General features: G+C 43.5%; 3 protein-coding genes across 5 annotated transcripts in view; all 3 read left to right on the top strand.

Annotated features, from left to right (window-relative positions):
• LOC121700232 (neuronal pentraxin receptor-like) overlaps positions 1–2,213 on the top strand; it is a 10,641-nt gene extending 8,428 nt beyond the window's left edge. The window contains exon 5 of the mRNA XM_042083085.1: positions 251–2,213. Within this exon, the coding sequence (XP_041939019.1) occupies positions 251–484 (234 nt within the window). The 3' untranslated portion in view covers positions 485–2,213. The remainder of the gene's footprint in view (positions 1–250) is intronic.
• Positions 1–21,302, top strand: part of LOC121700216 — a 1,725,899-nt gene that overhangs the window by 1,558,019 nt on the left and 146,578 nt on the right.
• On the top strand, positions 13,190–20,452 carry LOC121700293 (dynein light chain 4, axonemal). Of its 3 annotated transcripts, none has more exons than XM_042083189.1 (4): positions 13,190–13,310; positions 14,262–14,345; positions 17,227–17,310; positions 18,554–20,452. In XM_042083189.1, exons 2-4 carry the CDS (start codon positions 14,274–14,276, stop codon positions 18,716–18,718), a joined length of 321 nt encoding a protein of 106 aa, XP_041939123.1. In that variant the 5' UTR covers positions 13,190–13,310; positions 14,262–14,273; the 3' UTR covers positions 18,719–20,452. The 3 variants fall into 3 exon arrangements, with proteins under 3 accessions (XP_041939123.1, XP_041939124.1, XP_041939125.1); XM_042083190.1 differs by having other exon boundaries at positions 13,220–13,310; positions 14,265–14,345; XM_042083191.1 differs by lacking the exon at positions 13,190–13,310 and adding an exon at positions 13,700–13,719.

Genomic DNA, 21,302 nt, shown 5'->3' with positions numbered 1-21,302 from the left:
TGGGGCCACACATCTTTTTGTTGCTTACTCTGACTCCCTCCCTTGTTCCATCTCTCTCTCTACCTCTCTCTCTCTCTCCCTCTGTCTCTTGCTCTCTCTCTCTCTCTCTCTCTCTTTATCCCTATTTCTCTCTCTCTATCCCTCTCTTTCTCCCTATCTCTCTACCTCTCTCTCCCTCTGTCTTTCTCTCTCTCTTTCTCTCTCTCTCTCTCTCTTTCCCTCTCTCTCTCCCTCTGTCCCTCGCCTGTAGGATATTGTCGGCGGTGGCTTTGATGCCAGCCAGGCTCTAGAGGGCGAGATGTCTCAGCTGAGCCTGTGGGACCGGACCCTGAGGCCGGCCGAGGTGTCAGCGCTCGCCCACTGCACCAAGGGCATGCTGGGAAACGTAGTCCCCTGGAGGGAGCAGACCCTGGAGGTGTACGGTGGAGCCACCAGGGTGCCCGGGGAGCCCTGTGCCAACCAGCACGCCAGTGCCAAGCAGTGAGGGGGCAGGAGAGGTGCCAGCCACCAGACTGGCATCAGGCTCAGGAATGCCAGAGGAACTGGAATGGGCAGAGCGTGGCGAGGGAGGCAAGGATGTGATGTCACGTCACATCACGCCACGTCACGTCACGAATGTCAAGAGGAGGGGGAGGGGGGGGTGCGGAGTGATGGATTTCACAAGCCAATGCTTGTGTGAACCAAAACAAGTGTTTTCCTTTTGTCTTTGTTTAGCGTTTGCTTTCTTTGATTGTGAACATTGTTTGTGGTGCTTCGGTTGTTAACACTCTCTCTTGGTATTCATGTCGATGCTCTTTAGTCTTAACAGACCTCCGCTCTGTCATCCGTGGCGTCTCACAGACACCAACGCGCAGATGATTTGATTTATTTTTGTGGTTTGTTTATGCGTCACTGGGATTGTAATTATTTACAGATTTACAGCTGTGTTGTTTTATACGTTATGCGTTCAAGCAGTCCAAGCAGCACAACCGTCTTTGGTGATTAGTCATGCTTGTTGCTGAGCACAATTTTATACAGTTGCCATCGTATAGGCTTTTTCTTTTCTTTTCTGAAAAGTGATATATCTTGTGTTTTTTCTAACTTTAGATATAAGACTGTATATAGTGAGGGAGGGGGCGCATGCTCGTCAAAGTAATCTATCTGCCAAATGCCTCGAACTGTGTTGAAATTTGGCGATTAAACCTTGGGATTTAGAAACTGATGAAGCGTGAATGTGCCCTGGCAGTGCTACACAGCTACACTACGGCTCCAAGAGGCCAATAACCCCTCAGCACAAACACTCAGAGAGAGAGAGAGAGGGAGAGAGAGACTCTTTAGAGATGAACAGCCACTAAACGGTTTTCCTCAAGAGATGAGCAGCCACTAAACAGGTTCCTCTTCAGAGGTGAGGAACTGCTAAATGGGTTCCTCTTTAATGACGAACAGCCACTAAGCGAGTTCCTCTTTAGAGATGAAGTCACTAAACGGGTTCCTCTTTAGAGATGAACAGCCCCTACATGGGTTCCTCTTCAGAGGTGAGGAACTGCTAAATGGGTTCCTCTTTAATGACGAACAGCCACTAAACAGGTTCTCTTTAGAGAGTAACAGCCACTTAACGGGTTCCTCTTTAGAGATGAACAGCCACTAAACGGGTTCCTCTTTGGAGATGAACAGCCACTAAACGGGTTCCTCTTTAGAGAGTAACAGCCGCTGCCTCAGAACAGCCTCACAAACGGGTTCGAGGCCAGCAAGACAAGAAGCCATAGCAGTAAACGAGAAGGCCAGTTTCAAATAGCAAAAGCAGTTCCGTCGTCCCCATCTGCATTGTTTTTAACAAGGAGCACAACATCATACTGTACATTCTCCTCATGACACAATTTGCCATACCCAGTTTCATTGGGCTATTGTGTGTTTTGTTATAAATTATATTATTATTTGTTATAAATTATATTATTTATAAATATAAATATTGAACCTTCCTTACCTCACACACTTATAACCTGTTGGGTCCCTCATTTCAGTGGAGCTACAGTGCTGGGACAGTATGTTACTGTGTTGGGGACAGTGTTGGACATAGCACTGTGTGTGTTGGGGACAGTGTGTTGGGGACAGTGTTGGACATAGCACTGTGTGTGTTGGGGACAGTGTTGGACATAGCACTGTGTGTGTTGGGGACAGTGTTGGACATAGCACTGTGTGTGTTGGGGACAGTGTGTTGGACAGCACTGTGTGTGTTGGGGACAGTGTTGGACATAGCACTGTGTGTGTTGGGGACAGTGTGTTGGACAGCACTGTGTGTGTTGGGGACAGTGTTGGACATAGCACTGTGTGTGTTGGGGACAGTGTGTTGGACAGCACTGTGTGTGTTGGGGACAGTGTGTGTTGTAACCAGTACGCGCACATCCGAAAAACAGGTGCGCACATCCGAAAAACAAACAGGTGGCGAATTCCAAAGGTTTAAAACATAGAAGAGGGCTACTGCCCTTCTTCAGACTATTAAATTTTATTCAATTACTCAATTCAATTTTGTTCTTCTGTGTGGGAATAATGTGCCAGCCCAATCATAGTTGTGATGAGGATCATACTCATAGCATTAAATGAGAAACTTGACCTTGACCCTGACCTTGAAACTGACCCTGACCTTGCCAAGTTATGAAATGAAGCTTCAGTTCACAGATGGTGGGCACAGCTTGTTGTGTCACTCTTGTTGCCAATTGCCCGTCAATGAAATTAGGGCCGAGGTTGTTTTAGTGGTATGTGTGTGTGTGTGTGTGTGTGTGTGTGTGTGCATATTCATACAATGCCAACCCACTATGAGTTTTTGACAGGCCATATCACAGTTTTGTTTAATTAAATTGTTAAATGAATGTTAAACGAACTGCGTTCACACAGTCAATATCATGGGCTCCTGACATGACAGCATTGGGTTTAACATTAAGTCAATGCAATAACCTACTGAATGTCTTTAATTTTTATATTCTATCTTGTACTTACCTGAAAGCGAATGATTACGGGCAGTAACATAATATTGTATTCTCTTATGAATAATTTCTTTCCTTTCCATGCTGAATTGATTTATGTGAATGTAATCATGTGCATCAACTAATCATGTGCATCAACTTATATATGTCTAATCTACGCAGTATAATGTGTGTGTATGCTACTGCAATATTTATCTGTGTATTTAAAGCGATACTTCTGAAAATACATTCCAGCCTTGTTATGGAGGTGAGTGGCTTCAGGACCGAGAGAAGTCAGGTGTCTTAGATCACATGCATGGCAATGATCCGCTCCATAGGGAAAGTGCCTACAGAAGAAACGTTCAACACATATCCTCTGCACCCCTTTCTCTCTCTTGCTCTCTATCTCTCACTCTATCTATCTATCCATCCATCCATCCCTCTCTCTTGCTCTCTATCTCTCACGCTCTATCTCACTCTATCTATCTATCCATCCATCCATCCCTCTCTCTTGCTCTCTATCTCTCACGCTCTATCTCACTCTATCTATCTATCCATCCATCCATCCATCTCTCTTGCTCTCTATTTCACTCTCTCTATCTCACTCTATTGCTGTCTATCTCACTCTCTCTATCTCTCTCACTCTCTATCTATCTATCTGTCTGTCTATCCATCTCTCTCTCTATCTCACTCTATCTATCCATCCCTCTATTTACTTGGGTGGACATACTGTATATGTTCTAATTCCACTCTCCCTTTCAATCTCTCTGGCTGTCCTCCACTCCTCTGCGGTGTCATGGGTCTTGCTTGGGCGCCTGCTCTGTGTCTGGTGGGTGTTGTGTCTGCACTCTGGTGTGTGTGCTCTCCTGGTCTGTGTGCATCTGCCACGCTTCTGTTCTCCGGCCCAGCCAGCCGTCTTATTTGCATTTTGGAGTCTTTAAACTGGAACTGTTAAGTCTCTCTTGCCTGCTGGACGATGCAGCCTGTGGATAATTTCTGCATCTTTTTTTTGTGGTTGTAGTATTTTTAGTATTTCTTGTTGTCTTTCTTTCAGTCTGTCTCTGTAGGATATGAACAAATGTATTCAAAACTATAATGGTCATGAATAAAAAAAAAAAGAAAAAACTCACTCACTCCAAAGATATATGGACTTCACTGCTGTTTCTGTTACATACTGTATATTATTTACAGTAACTGAGGAGAACTTGGCCTCAGTCACTCTCTCTTTCTCTCTCCACTTTTACTGAGAGACAAAATCTCAGTCTGTCACTCGGCTACTGTGCTTTTAAGAGCATGCTCCAAATGTGCAAGAGTCCAAACGCAATTTATGCAGCTTGTGTGTGTGTGTGTGTGTGTGTGTGTGTGTGTGTGTGAGAGAGAGAGAGAGAGAGAGAAAGAAAGGAAGATGGAGAATGAGTGAGACAGATCTTAAATCAGGGCATTGTGTAGGTGTCTGTGTGTGTGTGTGTGTGTGTGTGAGTGAGAGAGAGAGAGAGAGAGAGAGAGATCAGATCTTAAATCAGGGCACTGGTGTCAATCTAATGAGCAGAAGGATTACAGATTATAAAGTCATCTCTTGGTCAAAGGCTGTCACCATTTCTTGCGTGACCATTTTGTTGCCTCCCCATATAAACATACAAACACACATGCATACACACACACGTGTTTGCTGCCTTTTCTTCTATATCAACAGTCTTCACTATTTCACAATTAAGTGATGTTGTGTACCTCCAACCAGTGCTGTGTGTGTGTGTGTGTGTGTGTGTGTGTGTGTGTGTGTGCCTCTGTCTATCTATATGTCAGCAGATGTGTGTGAGGGTTTATGTGTATTTGTGTCTGTCTGTCAATGTATGAGTGTGTGTGTGTGTGTGTCTGTCTATCTGTGTATTTGTGTCAGTGTATGAGTGTGTGTGTGTTTGTCTATCTGTGTATTTGTGTCAGTGTGTGTGTCTGTCGCTCTGTCTATCTGTGTATTTGTGTCAGTGTGTGTGTCTGTCTGTATCTGTGTATTTGTGTCAGTGTATGAGTATGTGTGTGTCAGTGTGTGAGTGTGTGTCTGTCTGTATCTGTGTATTTGTGTCAGTGTATGAGTGTGTGTGTGTGTGTATGTGTGTGTGTGTGTGTGTGTGTGTGTGTGTGCCTCTGTCTATCTATATGTCAGCAGATGTGTGTGAGGGTTTATGTGTATTTGTGTCTGTCTGTCAATGTATGAGTGTGTGTGTGTGTGTGTCTGTCTATCTGTGTATTTGTGTCAGTGTATGAGTGTGTGTGTGTTTGTCTATCTGTGTATTTGTGTCAGTGTGTGTGTCTGTCGCTCTGTCTATCTGTGTATTTGTGTCAGTGTGTGTGTCTGTCTGTATCTGTGTATTTGTGTCAGTGTATGAGTATGTGTGTGTCAGTGTGTGAGTGTGTGTCTGTCTGTATCTGTGTATTTGTGTCAGTGTATGAGTGTGTGTGTGTGTGTATGTGTGTGTGTCTGTATCTGTGTATTTGTGTCAGTGTATGTGTGTGTGTGTGTATTTGTGTCAGTGTATGAGTGTGTGTGTGTGTCTGTCTGTCTGTCTGTCTGTGTATGTGTGCCAGTGTGTGAGTCCAGTATGTCTCTTGCAGAGTTGCTGTTATAGGTAATTGTGCGCATGATGCTTTCATCCATCACTAAATGAGGTCAGACTGGAAACCCAGAGCTAACACCGCTCATACTGACCTAGAAGCCCACATTCGAGACAGCTGCACGCACGCGCACACACACACACACACACAGGCAGGTGAGCATTGACAGTTTGTTGTCACAGACACAGTTGTCAGTCACAGACACAAAGGTTCAGTGGAGTCAGAGAGCTGCTGTAATGTGTCTCTGATCACTCTCTCTAATGGGTCACTTAGACCGGGAGCACGTATGTCCACTGCAGGTCAAAACTTTACTCGTTCTTCTCCAAACAACACCAGTCGGCTTTGGGGCCTAGTTGTAAACATTTGCGTGTTACATATTAACAAGTAAAGTCTGATTGTAAAACAGTCTGATCTTTTGTTCTCCTATGGCAAAGAATTACATCATCTGGCAACAAACTACCCTAGAAACAGTCATCCAAACATATTCTGTACATATTTGCAAAATACTTAAAGAGTAAACTGTTAGATTGAAAACATGACTAATCATCTTAACAGTGACTCAACAACACCTTCAGATGACACTGACATGTCCATTGGCTTGCTTTAGCTCACATACATGCTTTGCTCATGTGCTTTTGACAAATAAAGTAGCATTCCGAGCAAGTTACTCGCTTTTGCAGGTAATCCACTGTGTGGTGAAATGCACTTACTGTTGTGATTAACACCGATATGCACCAAAGAGAAATGCACGAGAAATGCACCCAAGCCCCTGAGAAAAAACTTCCCACCTTGGTTAAAGAGCTAAGACTGTTTTCTGTCTATTCAAAGCCAGACTGGAAAACAGACGGACAGACAGACTGACTGACAGACTGCGATAGGAGACCTGAGTATCAATGAATAGGCCTACTAACTTCACACACAACTAAAATGACCGGAGGATGATGGTGCAGAGGTTTAGATGGGTATTCAATAGGGACTGGTTTAGATGGGTATTCAATAGGGACTGGTTTAGATGGGTATTCAATAGGGATTGGTTTAGATGGGTATTCAATAGGGACTGGTTTAGATGGGTATTCAATAAGGACTGTTACCCTTCCTTCCTTCCTCCCCCACTGTGGCCCTCATATTGATCTACGTCATCCTCATTAGTCTGCCCTGCAGGGCGAAATCTCTGGTCGTCAGCAGCACGTGTCCCTGGGGAAGCATGGTCAACTGTGGCAGTCCAGGTCTACGGGGGCCGCTGGTTTAGACCATTAACCAACCACAGATGACCTGCTCGTACTTCTACTACAGCAAGAGGAGCCAGAACACACGATTTTTACTCTTTTACACGATGAGGTGTAATGAGATGAAACGATAAATGAAACTTGGATTTTGAGATTCGTCAGTGTAGGTGTGGAAAAGTGTAGAAAAGAGACCTGAGGCGCCGAAGGTTGACTTTTCTCACACACATGCACACGGTGTAAATGGTGAAGTGTATCCTATCCCATGAGTTGTGTCTATAAGAGGAGGCATTCGTTGAGTAGCCTAAGTAATACAGGCATAGCATGCCTACTCCCTGTACTATCCTGGACTTCTGAACACGCCACAGCTGACGACAGGCCCATCTGATCTGAGATTCACTTTCATCCCACACGCACCAGCCACCCCCACACTCAGCTAGCACACACACACACACACACACACAAAGAAAGAAGAAGAGAGATCAGAAAGAAAGAGGAGGCATAAAATGCAGTGTTTACATAAGAGCCTCAGAGAGCAACAAAAGTGTCCGTCTGATGATTGTGTGGAGCCCTCATGTTAAACACAAAAGGCGACATCTAAGACTAGATATTGATTAAGAACATGTTCTAGAAATCTGTTCCCCGTTCCCCACCCACCCCTGCAGGCCTACAACAGGTTACCTCTCAGGATTATTGGGGGGACACGTCGTCTTACCAACACATTTCACTGTTGCACTTGCCTGAAATCCTTACGAAATGTTAATAATTCCAGAGGGATTAGGTCTACGTTAACTTGATGTCAGTCTGTCTAGGAATGAGTAATCTCCGCTAATCCACAACCCTGCAGACAAAACAAAACTTTACAGTGATAGGATAGCCTACTGTATCTCATCACATGCATGGTGAACCTTCCGCTGTGATAGTGAAAGCAATTTTAGATGGCCATGACTAGCCAGTCTAGCTAGGAAAGAAAGGCAGACAGACATAAACAAACAAACAAACAAACAAGCAGGTAGGCTAAACCAGTGTTTTTCAACCACTGTGCCGGGGCACACTAGTGTGCCGTGAGAGATCATCAGGTGTGCCGCAGAAAATTACCCAAATGTCACTCACTGGTCCAGAAAAGCAACTGTTGCATCAAAGAATATAACCACATGCTCTCATTGATTGTATGATTGCACTATTTGTGGTATGCAGGCATTGTACAAGGGGGCCCCCATATCCAGTATTCACAGAATCATCACACATCCAGTTCATAACAACAATTAAATTAGATATAGTCACCTACAAATGAAACTGAGGGCGCTTGTTTTATTGAGCAGGTCTTGCATAGAAGCCATAATAAGGCTAACCTGACAATAGCCAGATGAATTTCGCTCCGCCTAGCTCCACTCATCCATCTGGAACCGATCCATTGAAGTGTTGCTTCAGAAGGCTGGGCCTAATCAAAAAATGCTTGCATATGATTGAATAAGCCACTTGTCCGTCATCTATTGACGTGCTACTTCAACCACTCACATTGAAGCCAACCCATGACGCTGATAACAGTCTCACAGTCGCTTCTACGCTATGTCACATCTATGAAACTCCCGCCCTGCGTCCTGATTGGCTGAACCATAAAGTCGGTTGCAGAAATCACTCTCAATGGAAGAGGTCCCAGATGGATGTGAGTGAAGCTAGGCGGAGCTAAGCGGAACGACATTCATCTGGCTATTGTCAGGTTATAATAAGGCCATATCTGTGTATTATTTGACATTTTAGGCTATGGTATGTTTATTTTTTCTTCATACAGGATGTTAGTGTGCCGTGGGACATTTTAAGTGTCAAAAGTGTGTCATGGCATAAAAAAGGTTGAAAAACACTGGGCTAAACAATAATAAGAAAGTTGTTTGACACCTAGGTCATTGGTTCTCAAAGGGGGGCCCCATAACCCATAGCCGCAAAATAATTTGCTTTATGATAGGTTTATCATATTTAAAATCCATAGAAGACGGCCCCTTTCACCCATAAAACAAACTAATTGTGTCTTTGCTCCCACCCTCGTTAACATTTAAAGCCATTCTTACACCAGAACACTTTGACAAGATTTGGAAAATATTTTTGAAAGATTGGGGGGCATTAAAAGACTAGGCCTATGTCAAAAGTTGGTAGCATAGGCCTAACTTTAAAAACTTCACTGTCATGAAGAACCATTATATCGCTGCTTACATATAGTCAGGGCTCCAGAGTGCGACCAATTTGGTCGCATATGCGACCTAATTTTTCAAAAGTGCGACTAAAAAAAATCGGAGGTCGCACCGGTGCGACCAGCTATTCGAGAGAGGAAAAAGTGTCCGCATTGAAACTCTACCTTTGGTTCAATAACAGACACATATTTGGCCAATATCGTGGTTTAAACAAATCACAGATAGTGAAGGGCGGGACCTCCCCTCTTACTGGCCGTGGCCCAGTGCCTGTGTGTAAATTTGAAAATGTGTGCTGCAGAGAGAGAGAGAGAGAGAGAAAGAGAGGTCAGAGACCCGTCAGATAAACAGAGTGGATGTAGTGCATTACAGTGTGGTCACATAGGCCGAGATAAATGTACCCTCTCCCCACTGCCTTTCGGCAGCTGACAGCAGCAAACCGATCAGACGAGCCCGAGATGATGATCAAGTTTATCGTTGCCGATAGGCCTATAGGCTAGTGAAACTTCCCTTCACCAAGTTCAGTCCGAAATAATTATTCACCAGAAAAATAGTTTGAACGTAAACCCGACGTAGGCTACAGGAATGCCACTTGCGCCAAATTTATAGGAGTCATTGCAGATGAAAAGACGTCTTAAAATTGCGAACAATGCATACAAGGCCTTCGCGAACGACAGAGATAGGCTACAGATATCGCCGAAAAGCAGTGCGTCATTGACCGCAGTTATTCCACTGCTTGGTTGAATTTCCCATTGTCCTACGTAATTTAGAACGACCATTAACCGTATGTTATCTGCACACCTATGAAGTAGATCCATTTTTTGGCCGTATCACACTTGTATATTAATTCGCCAAACTCGTTGTGAAGTTTAAATGAACTGTCACGTTGCATCCGAGCTGTAAAATGCAGACGTTCAGAACATTGCAACATTGTAGCATATGACGGAGGTGGCTTTTAGCTAGATGGATGACAGCAGGCTAAGTAAAATAGCGATGTTTCAAAGCTAAAGTTCATCAGAATCTTGGGATACGCCCGCTTGACAACGGGAGAGATAGAACTAACGACTGGCCTTTGGCCGTAGCAACCATCCATTTAGAACTAGTAACGGCAGTTTGTCCTGTGAGTTGAGAAATTAGTTGATATGTGTCGGAAGAAATTAGTTCTACAAACAAGACAGTTTTAGCGATTAAAACGTTTAAATTGTAACAGGAAATGAACATAACGCAAGTGGCAACAGTGGAATAAGCGGGATAATGGACTCCACGGTGGTCTGTTCACAGAATGCACTACGAGGTTTAAACGGCCCTCCGCTTCACGTCGGGGCCGTTTTACAACCTCGACCGTGCATTAACTTCTGTGAACAGACCACCGTGTCGTCCATTATCCCTTACTTACATGCAGGGAGTAACCCGGTTTTCAACAGCAATATTCGTTTTGCGCGCGAGTTGTGTAAACTCATTCTGATGGCATCAATCAATTTAATCCGGTAGGCTATTTGGCGCAAACCGAATATCGCTGCTACATTTAAAGCCCGAATATTCCCTGCATGTATAACTGTGGTCATTGTGTACGGTGAATTGAATGGACACATTTAGATCGAGCATGGCAAGTCATTGCAATAGCCTATAATAATAGGCCTACCATTTTGTTACTGCATTAACCATAGTGATGTTCTTATTGAAAATTTAAAAATACTAAATTTAAAAAGTAAATTGCATTGTGGGACTGTCAAATGATTATTGCAATCATCATAGCAAAATCACATAAAAATCCCCCAGGCTACTTGGAACATCTCTTTAAATTGTGCTCAAATACATTTCTATGGAAGATGCTAGCATGGCGAGCTGGTTTAGCCAAGGCCTAAAGAAGGCCTAAAATAGGATCATGAAGGATAGTATGTAAGACATTGAGCCATGAGATGTGCAGTTTGAAGCCCTCAAAAGACGTGCACGGTTAATTTACTCACTGTTATTTTTATTTAATTCATCTTGAGATGTTTTAAGTTTAAATTTCAGCTCAGTGAAGCATTTAAAGCACCAACACTTCATTAAGTTACTTTTCTTGTAGAATTCTAAATCATAAGTCATAGGACAACCTATATAGGACAGTAATTAAGGGAAAAAAGTGAACCTGCTGCGGTGTTAAATGCGATGTGGTTGAAAATTTGGGTGCACCTAACTTTTGTGCTGGTGCACCTAAGAAAAAAAGTTAGGCGCACCAGTGCAAAAAGTTAGTCTGGAGCCCTGATATAGGCTAGCTGATGAATGTCTGAAGTTACGAGAAAACATGGATGATGGTGGTGGACCTGGCTACAACTTCAGAGAATACAAATGGCATGCTACTGTAATTGTTGTAGCCTAGGCTATGAGAGGGTCCTCGGGAAATGTTCTCTTTTGTCCTTGGAACCAAAACATCGGAGAACCCCTGTCTTAGGCAACACTGTTTTTCTGCTATGTTTTTCTGTCATGACCTAACAAGGACCCTTGTGGTTTCAACCAGGGGCGTCGCTAGCTATTTAAAACATTCGGGGCTAGAGCCCAGAAGTTAGAGGTCTTTTTTGTCCGGGGGTTCGGGGGTTTCTCCCCCGAGAGATTTTGAAAATCGTGCTGATGAACATGCAATTTTAACCTACTTTGAGAATGAAAAGGAAGGCCAATCGTAATGACTCACGTCAAGGCATTCTGAATATTTAGATGTTTAAAGACCGTGTAAGGAGAACCAGGCGCGCCTGCAGGTGTATGTCCGTACACACTATATCAGGCTACTCAACAGCGAGAGAAAATGTCCCTTGTGTGTGTGTGTATTCACACCAAATTGGCCTATACCTTCCCAACTATGTACAGTATCCCATTAGCTGCATGCCATCAGGCTATTTACCATTTTCTATTACGTAAAGTTAGTGTAAACATTATGTTTGAGCAGGAGAGAGTACGCATGCAGTCACGCAATAGGCTACTTGTTGTTTTCTTTTACTCGGCTATCTATATGGTTATCAGCACACAATGTTGAGCTAATTCACGAACTCAATACTCATCATGGATATCACAAGTTTTAAACAACGAAAACAGAAAGGATGGAGGCAGCAACGCTAGGAGTTATTCCAGATGGACAAGAACAAGGTAGGCAATTGGTGTGCTTGTCAGAACGTTAGACTGCACTAAAGCCAGACGTCACGTTACGCTAGAACAAAACTAAAGGTAACTTTAGCCTGTATAGGGCTGTATCAAGTTGTCCAAATGAATAGGTCATTGTAGACGTTGTCGTTGTATTATTGCATGTGGATGTTGTTATGCTATGTAGGCTACTTTTTTGCTGACTGACCAATGCACGGACCTAAAACGGACAAATATTGTTCACGAGTGAATTATTTTTTTTTGCGGGGGGGGGGTGGGTGTGCGTACCATAGCATTAATTCCTGCAGGCGCCCCTGAGGAGAACGTCTCTTCTGCCAAAGTGCACCACATACAACACCCCAAATATCACATTAAAATAGCCTGTAGAATAAACATCGTCATGCACCTCTGTCGTGCACTTGACAGGTGTGAGCGTTCGTCTCGGGATAAACATTTCGGACGTCATCCCCTTCAATTAATGGGCTATGGGTGCCTTGAAAGCAATGCATTTGGGTTGTATATCACGAACTTTTGCCCAAAGAAAAAGTTCCATTCTGTCAAAATCAAGCCCAACATGCATTGCTTGGAAGCCCCCTCAAACGAGGTCAGGTTTATTTACTGCGCATGTGATTCAATAGTAAATCACGATATATTGAAACTGAGCTGATCGAAATGTCCTCCTGGGTTGCGGGAGATGATGACACACTGAAGAGTTTCCACTTCTTGACCCTGCTCTGCCCTTTTTTTTTCTCTAAATAAACTTCTAATATCCATTTGTCCTTATACACGTATTTCGCTAAGGCTAGTTAGTAGAAGCACGAAACAGCAATGCGTAATAGCGTAGAGGAGAATTGAAATTGCAACATTTTGCAACAAATGATTCTAAACCTGCCCAGATCACGTCAGATTGTCTTGCGCTGCTGTTAATGCACACAATGGACACAAAACACAAAAGTCTCTTCTACGGGGCTATTTATTTCATTCACGATTAGAGTTTTTGTTGTTGTTGACGGCCCATAGATCCGGGGCTATCCCCAGAGGATCCGGGGCTATAGCCCCGAATGCCCAGGTCTAACGACGCCACTGGTTTCAACCCTCTCTGCCTGTGACCAAATTTGAACGTATCCGGAAAACGGAAGTCACGTGCTCACCTCAGTCCTTTCACTGTTGCTATGGCCGCCCTGTGTCTCCATGTCAACTACAGAGATAACTAACTTGTTAGCAGAAAAGCAGCTTGCTAGGTAAGAAATACCACTTATGAAATGAATCATTTTATATACAGTTGCTGTTCATATGAGCCACCAATAAGATAATGTAATGACAGCAGCAGGGCCGATGCTAAGTACTGTAACCACTATTGGAGGCTAATATTGGATGCTAAAAACAATGGCTATGTAGACAAGCTATGGTAGCAGCTAGCTAACTATCTGTCGGTTTGTTTGCAACGAAGTTTTGAGCAAGCTAGCTCTAACTGTCTAACGTCTTTAGCCTGGTACGTTTACAGTACGTTGTCGATTTCCTCACAAGTAATAATACATTGGTCTGACAGTGTTACATATTGGTTACTTTAGCTGACGATACTCTGAGCTCGCGATTTCATTAGTCAGCTGTATTTCATAGGTTAGGTGGCTGACCGTTTGGCGAATTAACGTAAGTTAACGTTATCTGATATAAAAATTTGACGTTAACGTTAGATCATGTCGATATCCAAGCACAATCAATTGTGTAATATTTTGGCAGTAGGCAAAAAAAGCATTTTTCTTGAACGTAAACAGTTGTAGGCTTCCCTTTTATTTTTGCGATGCATCAACATCAATGTTATCTCTGACCTTATAATGTTAATGTCAGGTAACATTCCCTTGTTTTTGCTGAACGTTACCAGTATCTTGCTGGCTAAGGTTAAGGTTAACCTTAGTTCTTAACACTTACTGGGACATATCGGATAACGTTACCGTTAGGAAATTATGTAGTTTGCAATGATTGCCATTATGTTCGATGTTGGAAGGCGGGTGATTGCTAGTTTGCATCGTCGGTATAATTCGTTAAGCATATGTTGGCAATATCAACACACGCCAGATACATAGTTTGATACTAGATAGCCAAAATATTTGGATCTTTTCTTGCTCAGGCTATATGTTATGCATACTCTTTTCTTGCCCAGGCTATATGTTATGCATACTCTTTTCTTGCAGAAGGACAGAGAGATGGCAGAGACAGGTGATAGTAAAAAGGAAGAAGCTGACTACAAGAGACTACACAGTTTCCCTCTCATAAGGGTAAGTGTGTGTGTGTGTGTGTGTGAGAGAGAGAGAGAGAGGGAGAGAGAGAGAGAGAGAGAGTGTGTGTGTGTGTGTGTGAGAGAGAGAGAGAGCATGTATGTGTGTGTCCTTGTTTGTGTGTGTGTGTGTGTAAGAGAGAGAGAGAGAGAACAGGTATGAGTGTAGGTGTGTGTGTGTGTGTGTCAGGGCTCAACCTTAACTTTTAAAAGTGCCAATCAAATCTGGTTGCCACTTGTAACAATTCGGTAGCAAGGGCAACCAGGCAAACATTAATGTCAAGCCCTGTGTGTGTGTGTGAGAGAGAGAGAGAGAGAGAGAGAGAGAGAGAGAGAGAGAGTAAGAGAGCATTTGTGAGTGTACAGTTAAAAACAAAATTATTCATACCCCTGGGCCCTGGCAAATCATCACAGCTCTCAAACTGGTTATACCAAGCTTTTCCATGTCTCCACAATGATTTGATGCATCTTTTTTAGTAGCAATCCAGGTTTTTAGGCAGGAACGATTGCCCTTGCCATCACTCTGGCCTTGTGCTCACATTTTTATGGATTGAGGTCTGGACTGGTCTGGCTGGGCCACTCTAAAATGTTGATATCATTTCTTGCCTTGTTTTGCTGTATGTGTAGGATCATCGTGTGGTTTAATAGTCCAATGCAGCCTATTGGGGCAGGTCTCTCGGCAGACTGCCAGCATCTTAATTTAGTGTTACCATTTACTTGAGAAGGTCACCAGGTCCCACTGGTTGAAAAAACACCCCAAAAGAATCATTTTCTCACCCCCAACACATGAAAGGGACATGGTGTCTTTGGGATTTAATGCTCCGGTCATGTCCCTGGGTCAAAACAAAATCCAGTGAAAGCTAAATTCTTTGTCCAGGTGTGCCCTTACAAAGTATAATTCACATTTACATACATTTACATTTTACATTTTTTTTTCACATTTACATAAGCTGAATTGTGCATGTTTAAAGAAGAGTGATCCATGATCAGCATTCATAATGACCAAGTGGGGTGAAAAGTCCAACCACCAAAATATCATCCCCACAGTAGAGAATAGCTGTAGAAATGTATTAGTTTTGAGTGTTTTTCAGATAATGGGTCCTGGCAACATTGTTAAACCAAATGGCATTATGAGAAAATACTCTGAAGGAAAATATTAGGCACTGAGCAAGGGACCTTGGGCTCATAGGCAGCATCGGAACTTTAAGCAAGACAATGATCTGAAACATCCAGCCAAGTGGGAAATAAATGGCGAACCAGAAACAATATCAACATTTTAGAGTGGCCCTTTTAGAGTGAGCCCAGACCTCAGTCCATACAAAAGTGAGCACAAGGCCAGAGTGATGGCAAAGAATCATTCCTGACTCAAAACCCAGATTGCTGCTAAAAAGGTGCAGTCTAGAATCATTGTGCAGACACGGAGAGGCTTGGTAGGTATTATTAGAACCATTTTGAGAACTGTGATGGCAAATAAAGATGTTTCCATTGACTATTTAAAAAGGGTGTGAGTCATTTTGGACACACCATTTTTCATAAAAATTAAAAAAAGATAAAACGCTTATTTTTATATTATGATTCCATGTTTCTACTACATTGTCTTATAACCTTTTGGCATGTGGCAGTGTCTTTTTCAGTCAGAACAAACATAGTGGTCAAGAGATAATCAATAAATCAATATTTGCCAGGGGTTATGAATCATTTTGTTATTAATTGTAGGTGTGTGCATGAGCGTGTGTGTGCGTGCGTGCGTGCCTGTGTGTGAGAGAGAGACGTGGCTAGAGAGAGAGAGATTGAGAGAGAGTATGTGTGTGTGTGTGTGTGTGTGTGTGTTTGTGTATGAATGAGAGAGAAGAGAGTGTGTGCGTGAGAGAGAGAGACGTGGATATACAGAGAGAGCAAGAGAGTGTGTGTGTGCGTGTGTGAGTGAGTGAGAAAGAGAGAGAGAGAGAGAGAGAGAGAGAGAGACCCTAAACAGGAAATATACACTTGCACATTACCTAACAAAAATAAAAGAGACAAATTTGAGATGCACACTAACGAAATACAGACTCAGTGAACACCGTTTAGCCATAGAAACAGGAAGACACAAAAAGACATGGCTTCCAAAAGACGAGCGTCTATGCCAGCAGTGCAGAGATTATGTTGTTGAAACTGAATTACACTTTTTAACTGAATGCCCAAAATTTGAATCAATTCGCAATAAATACTTCCCAAAAATGAAAGAAAAAATCCCTAATTTCTATGACCTACCAAACCCGAATAAAATACTATACCTATTGGGAGAAGACACAGACAGCTGTATTACTGCTGCCCAATATGTCCTTGCCTGTCACCAGCTGAGAGACACTGAGTGATTTTTGTATGCATGTACATGTGACACACACAGACACACACACACACACGCACCCCTCTCTCACAGCCACAGCCACATACACTAACTCAACACAGTCCCCTCATGTTGTATATACTGTACCATACTTGAAGTTTCTACTCAGTCCACTTTAGATTTGTGCCCTGATGTATTATATGTCTGTAAGTTTGTTGCCTATGTTGAGTCACTCAGAACTTGAACTCAATATGTTGTACTCAGACACAGACAAAAAAAAAAAAAAAAAAAAAAAAAAATGTTCTTTACACTTTGTCCATGTACCCCTATCCCTTGTACCTGTATAATTGCTTAGATCCTGATACTGTACTTTTATGTAACAATTGCTTTGGCAATACAAGTGTCATATTTGTCATGCCAATAAAGCACCATTTGAATTGAATTTGATTTGAATTGAATTTGAATTGAATTGAATTGAATTGAGAGAGAGAGAGAGAGAGAGAGAGAGAGAGAGAGAGAGAGAATGACATAATGTAATGTGTGTGTTGTTGTGCAGCACACAGATATGCCGGAGGAGATGCGAGTTGAGACCATGGAGCTGTGTGTCACTGCCTGTGAGAAGTTCGCCACCAACAACGAGGTGTGTGTTGTGTGTGCACGTGCACATTTAGAGCCTTTCAAACAGTCCCTAGAGGATTTCCAATTGAAACATTCGGAATCAACACAGATACTTTGAAATGAAAATGAATTGGACTTTAGTGCAATGCTCTTAAAAATGTCTTTTCAAATGTATTTTTGGTCCCCAAGTTGCCATTGTTGTTTTCTGTGCCACCAGAAATGGCTAAGGATTTGTTTATGTTTGTTTATGCAGTTGAAAGGGCCTATATGCTAGCTTAAATGTATACATGTATTATGATGGTGGCAACAATTGGGGCTAACTGCACATGCCAACACACACATTATTGTTTTTAGTGCTAGTCTAATAATATAGTAGTGTGCGTGGGTGTGTGTGTGTGTGTGTGATCTGTTTTTGTGTCAGTCTCATTAGTGTGTGTGGGTGTGCTGAATGAGGCTGTGCTCCGTTTTATGTGTGTGCTTTTCAGGGCAGTGGAAGTGGCTTACTGGGAGGAAGTGGGTTAGGCCCTCCTCCTCTCCATAATGGGCAGAAGAGGCAGCAGCCATCTCAGACTGAACACACACACACACACACACACACACACATATGACTGCCAGCATACCAGCAGGTCCCTGTGGGTGCTCACAGTTGGCATCTCTGCTGGCACGCTGGCACCCCCTACACCATCTGCCTCTCGCCAGCCTCCATCTCTCCATCACTCTCTCTCTCTATCTCTCTCTCCATCTCTCTCTCCCTCTCCATGTCTTTCTCTCTGTGTCTCAGGAGTCCCTCTGGTCAAGCTACTGTGTTCTCTTACTCTCTCTTTCTCTCTCTTGCTCTCTCTCTCTCTTGCTCTCTCTCTCTCTCTCTCTCTCTCTCTTGCTCTCTCTCAGTCCAGTTCAATTCAATTTCAAAAGAGCTCTATTGGCATGATTGAATTTGTATTGCCATAGCAATAACCCCCCTCTTCTCTTCTTCAGCCAGACTGATAAAGCAGGCCAGGCCGAGAAATGCTTTCCCTTCATAGTTACTCATTTAGAGCAGTTTTCCCTTCATAGTTACTCATTTAGAGCAGTTTTCCCTTCATAGTTACTCCTTTACAGGACTTTTCTCTTCATAGTTACGCAGTGTTCTCCATGTATGCATGTGAAGGGCAGGAGCTGTCCTGCACTCTAGCTGTTAAGGACGGGGCCACGCAGAGAGGCGTTTGCGTTGCTTCAGCTCCACTTGAACACGCCCTTCCTCTTCCTCTTCCTGTTGTGGTCAGAGCGCGGCCAAGATGATCAAGGAGACCATGGACAAGAAGTTTGGGAGCTCGTGGCACGTGGTCATCGGCGAGGGGTTCGGCTTCGAGGTCACGCACGAGGTCAAGAACCTGCTCTACATGTTCTTCGGCGGGAGCCTGGCCGTGTGTGTGTGGAAGTGCTCCTAGCACACGCACACACACAGAGACACACACACACACACACACACACACACACACACACACAGCTTTCACAAATCAGCTGGATTGTCACTACCTACTGTTTTTAGTATTTCTACTGTATGTGCACAGTGTATTCCACAGTACACCAAACACAACAGCACACTCTCTTACCAGCCAACCTAACACACACACACACACACACACACACACACACACACACACCTGATAGGCCGTGGTCAGGGCTGAAGACACATCAGCTCGTTGGCATGGGGAGTGTGTGTAGTGTCTCAAATGATATACAGCCTCTGCTATGCAGTCCTTTTCCTGCTTCAGGTGTGTGTTGATTTGTGACTAACTGATTGGCTGAGAATGTGTGTGTGTGTGTGTGTGTGTGAGCATCATTTCTCTCCCACTCTCAGTCTGTGGAAGCTGTCTGATTCACATACGCGTAAGACCCCCCTCCCATCACCTAAACACACGCACACACACGTTTCCTTCCGCTCAGCTGCATGACGTGTGTGTGTGTGCGTGTGCGCGCGTGTGTGTGTGTGTGTGTGTGCGTGTGTGCATGTGTGAAGGAGAGAGAGAGGGACATGATGTGAGAGAGTGTGTGTCTGTCCTGTTACATTCCATTACATACTTTTCTAAAAATGCATCTCAATCTTGCATGTCTGTCTCCTATTCTTCTTTTGCTCTCTCTCTCTTCATCTCTCCATCCCTCCATCTCTTCCTCATTCTCTCTCAATTCATCTCACCATCACTTCCTCTTATTCTCTCTCTCTCTCTCTCTATCCCTCGCTCCCCTTTGGCACACACTTTGTGGGTCCCTGAGCTCACACCATCTGTCACACTCGTTTGCTGTTTTTTTTATCTCTGTCTTTTTTCTGCCTTCATCTCTCCCTCTTTATCTCTGTATTCCCCTGAAACCTCTCCCTCCCTCCGTCCGCCCGTCCAGCCTTTATCTCTTTAATCTGACCTCCAGTCTGACCCCACCACTACATCCCCCACAACCCCCGGCACCAAGTCCACACTACATCCCCCACAACCCCCGGCACTAAGTCCACACTACATCCCCCACAACCCCCGGCACCAAGTCCACACTACATCCCCCACAATCCCCGGCACAAAGTCCCCTCATGGAAAATGCCACAGGGATTTCTCAAATGTTCTTAATGTATATACTTGAATACCATTGTATAAAACAAAAAAAATTCTCACTCTAGAGAATACATTCATATTAGCTTTGTTGGTATATATTTTGTATGAAAAGGGCTCGACATTTCAAAGAATGCTTTTTGGTTTTTAAATAAACAAGAGGCTGCAACTCTGCGGTCGTGACCAAACTCCCACCCCAGGCTGACCCCCACCCTTTATAGCATCGTAATGAGACAACGTCAGAATATTGTGTAACCTGTTGAGGCTGTCTTTAGTATGTCATCATTGTAGAATGACAAAGAATGTTTGCCATATTGTTGCTGCGTGTGAAGACTCTGTGTGCTGGTAAGACCGAAGACGACATCTTCCAGATCAGCGCTCTGTCCTACAGAGGGATGGACCAGTGGAACATAGGCGCTTGAGGCAGGTCTCAGACCAGCTGGAAGCCCTGAACTGTAACAACTGGACCCATGTTCGTTGACTCTATAACTATTCCACCGTCAATACTGTAAGAATATTTGTCTCCTAGAACTGTTTCCGTCACAGAACACACTAATAAAGTGCCCTGGAATGTTCTCACCTGGACATCGCGCTCACCTGTCATTATTCACGACTAGTATTCTTTCCTTTGATTAGAGCAGGACTGCATGAACTCAGTCAGGAGGGCTATAAAAACAAAGAGTGCTCTTTGGTAGTTGTGTCGGTTACACTTTACTTGACAGTATCGACATAAGAGTGACATGACACTGTCGTGACGCATGAAACCTAACCCTAACCCTAAACCTAGCCCTAATCCTAACCTTAACTTGTTGTGACAAAACCAGAATGTCACTTGATAACAGAAGCGTTACGTCATAAACGTTTATGACTTAATTATGACATGTTCATGACAATGTCATGTTACTCTTATGTCGACACTGTCAAGTAAAGTGTAACCGTTGTGTCTCTGTGGCAGCCTCAGTCAGGTAGTCTGATCAAATAAGTGTGTGTTTATAATACACTCTCTTTCTGCCAATCCCTCGTTCCCCTTTGGCACCCACTCTATGGGTCTCTGATTTATAATACACACACACACTTATACATAGTTATGTATTATAAATACACACTTCTTTGACTTTCACAAATCTGCTGTAATCAGCCTCCTCAATCTCCGCTGTCTGCCCAGACGGATCCATTAGTACCAGAGAAAGTGTGTGTGTGTGCGTGTGTTGGGGGGGTAGTGTTGAGCCCACCTAAGGGGATGGATGTCAGATGACTAATTAATAGGCGTCTGTGACTCTAGAAAAGGTTGCCAGCGGCCTCCCTCTGTGTGTGTGTGTGTGTGTGTGCGTGCACTTTGCTAGGCCAAACTTCTCTGAACATACATAAATGGCAATGCACAATTCTATACACAAACCCTGTGACCCTGCACAGAGCACACTGTGTGCTATTGACT

The sequence above is a fragment of the Alosa sapidissima genome, chromosome 24 (genome assembly GCF_018492685.1).
Source record: "Alosa sapidissima isolate fAloSap1 chromosome 24, fAloSap1.pri, whole genome shotgun sequence".
NCBI lineage: Eukaryota > Metazoa > Chordata > Actinopteri > Clupeiformes > Clupeidae > Alosa > Alosa sapidissima.
This window is presented reverse-complemented; position numbering and strand designations above follow the sequence as displayed.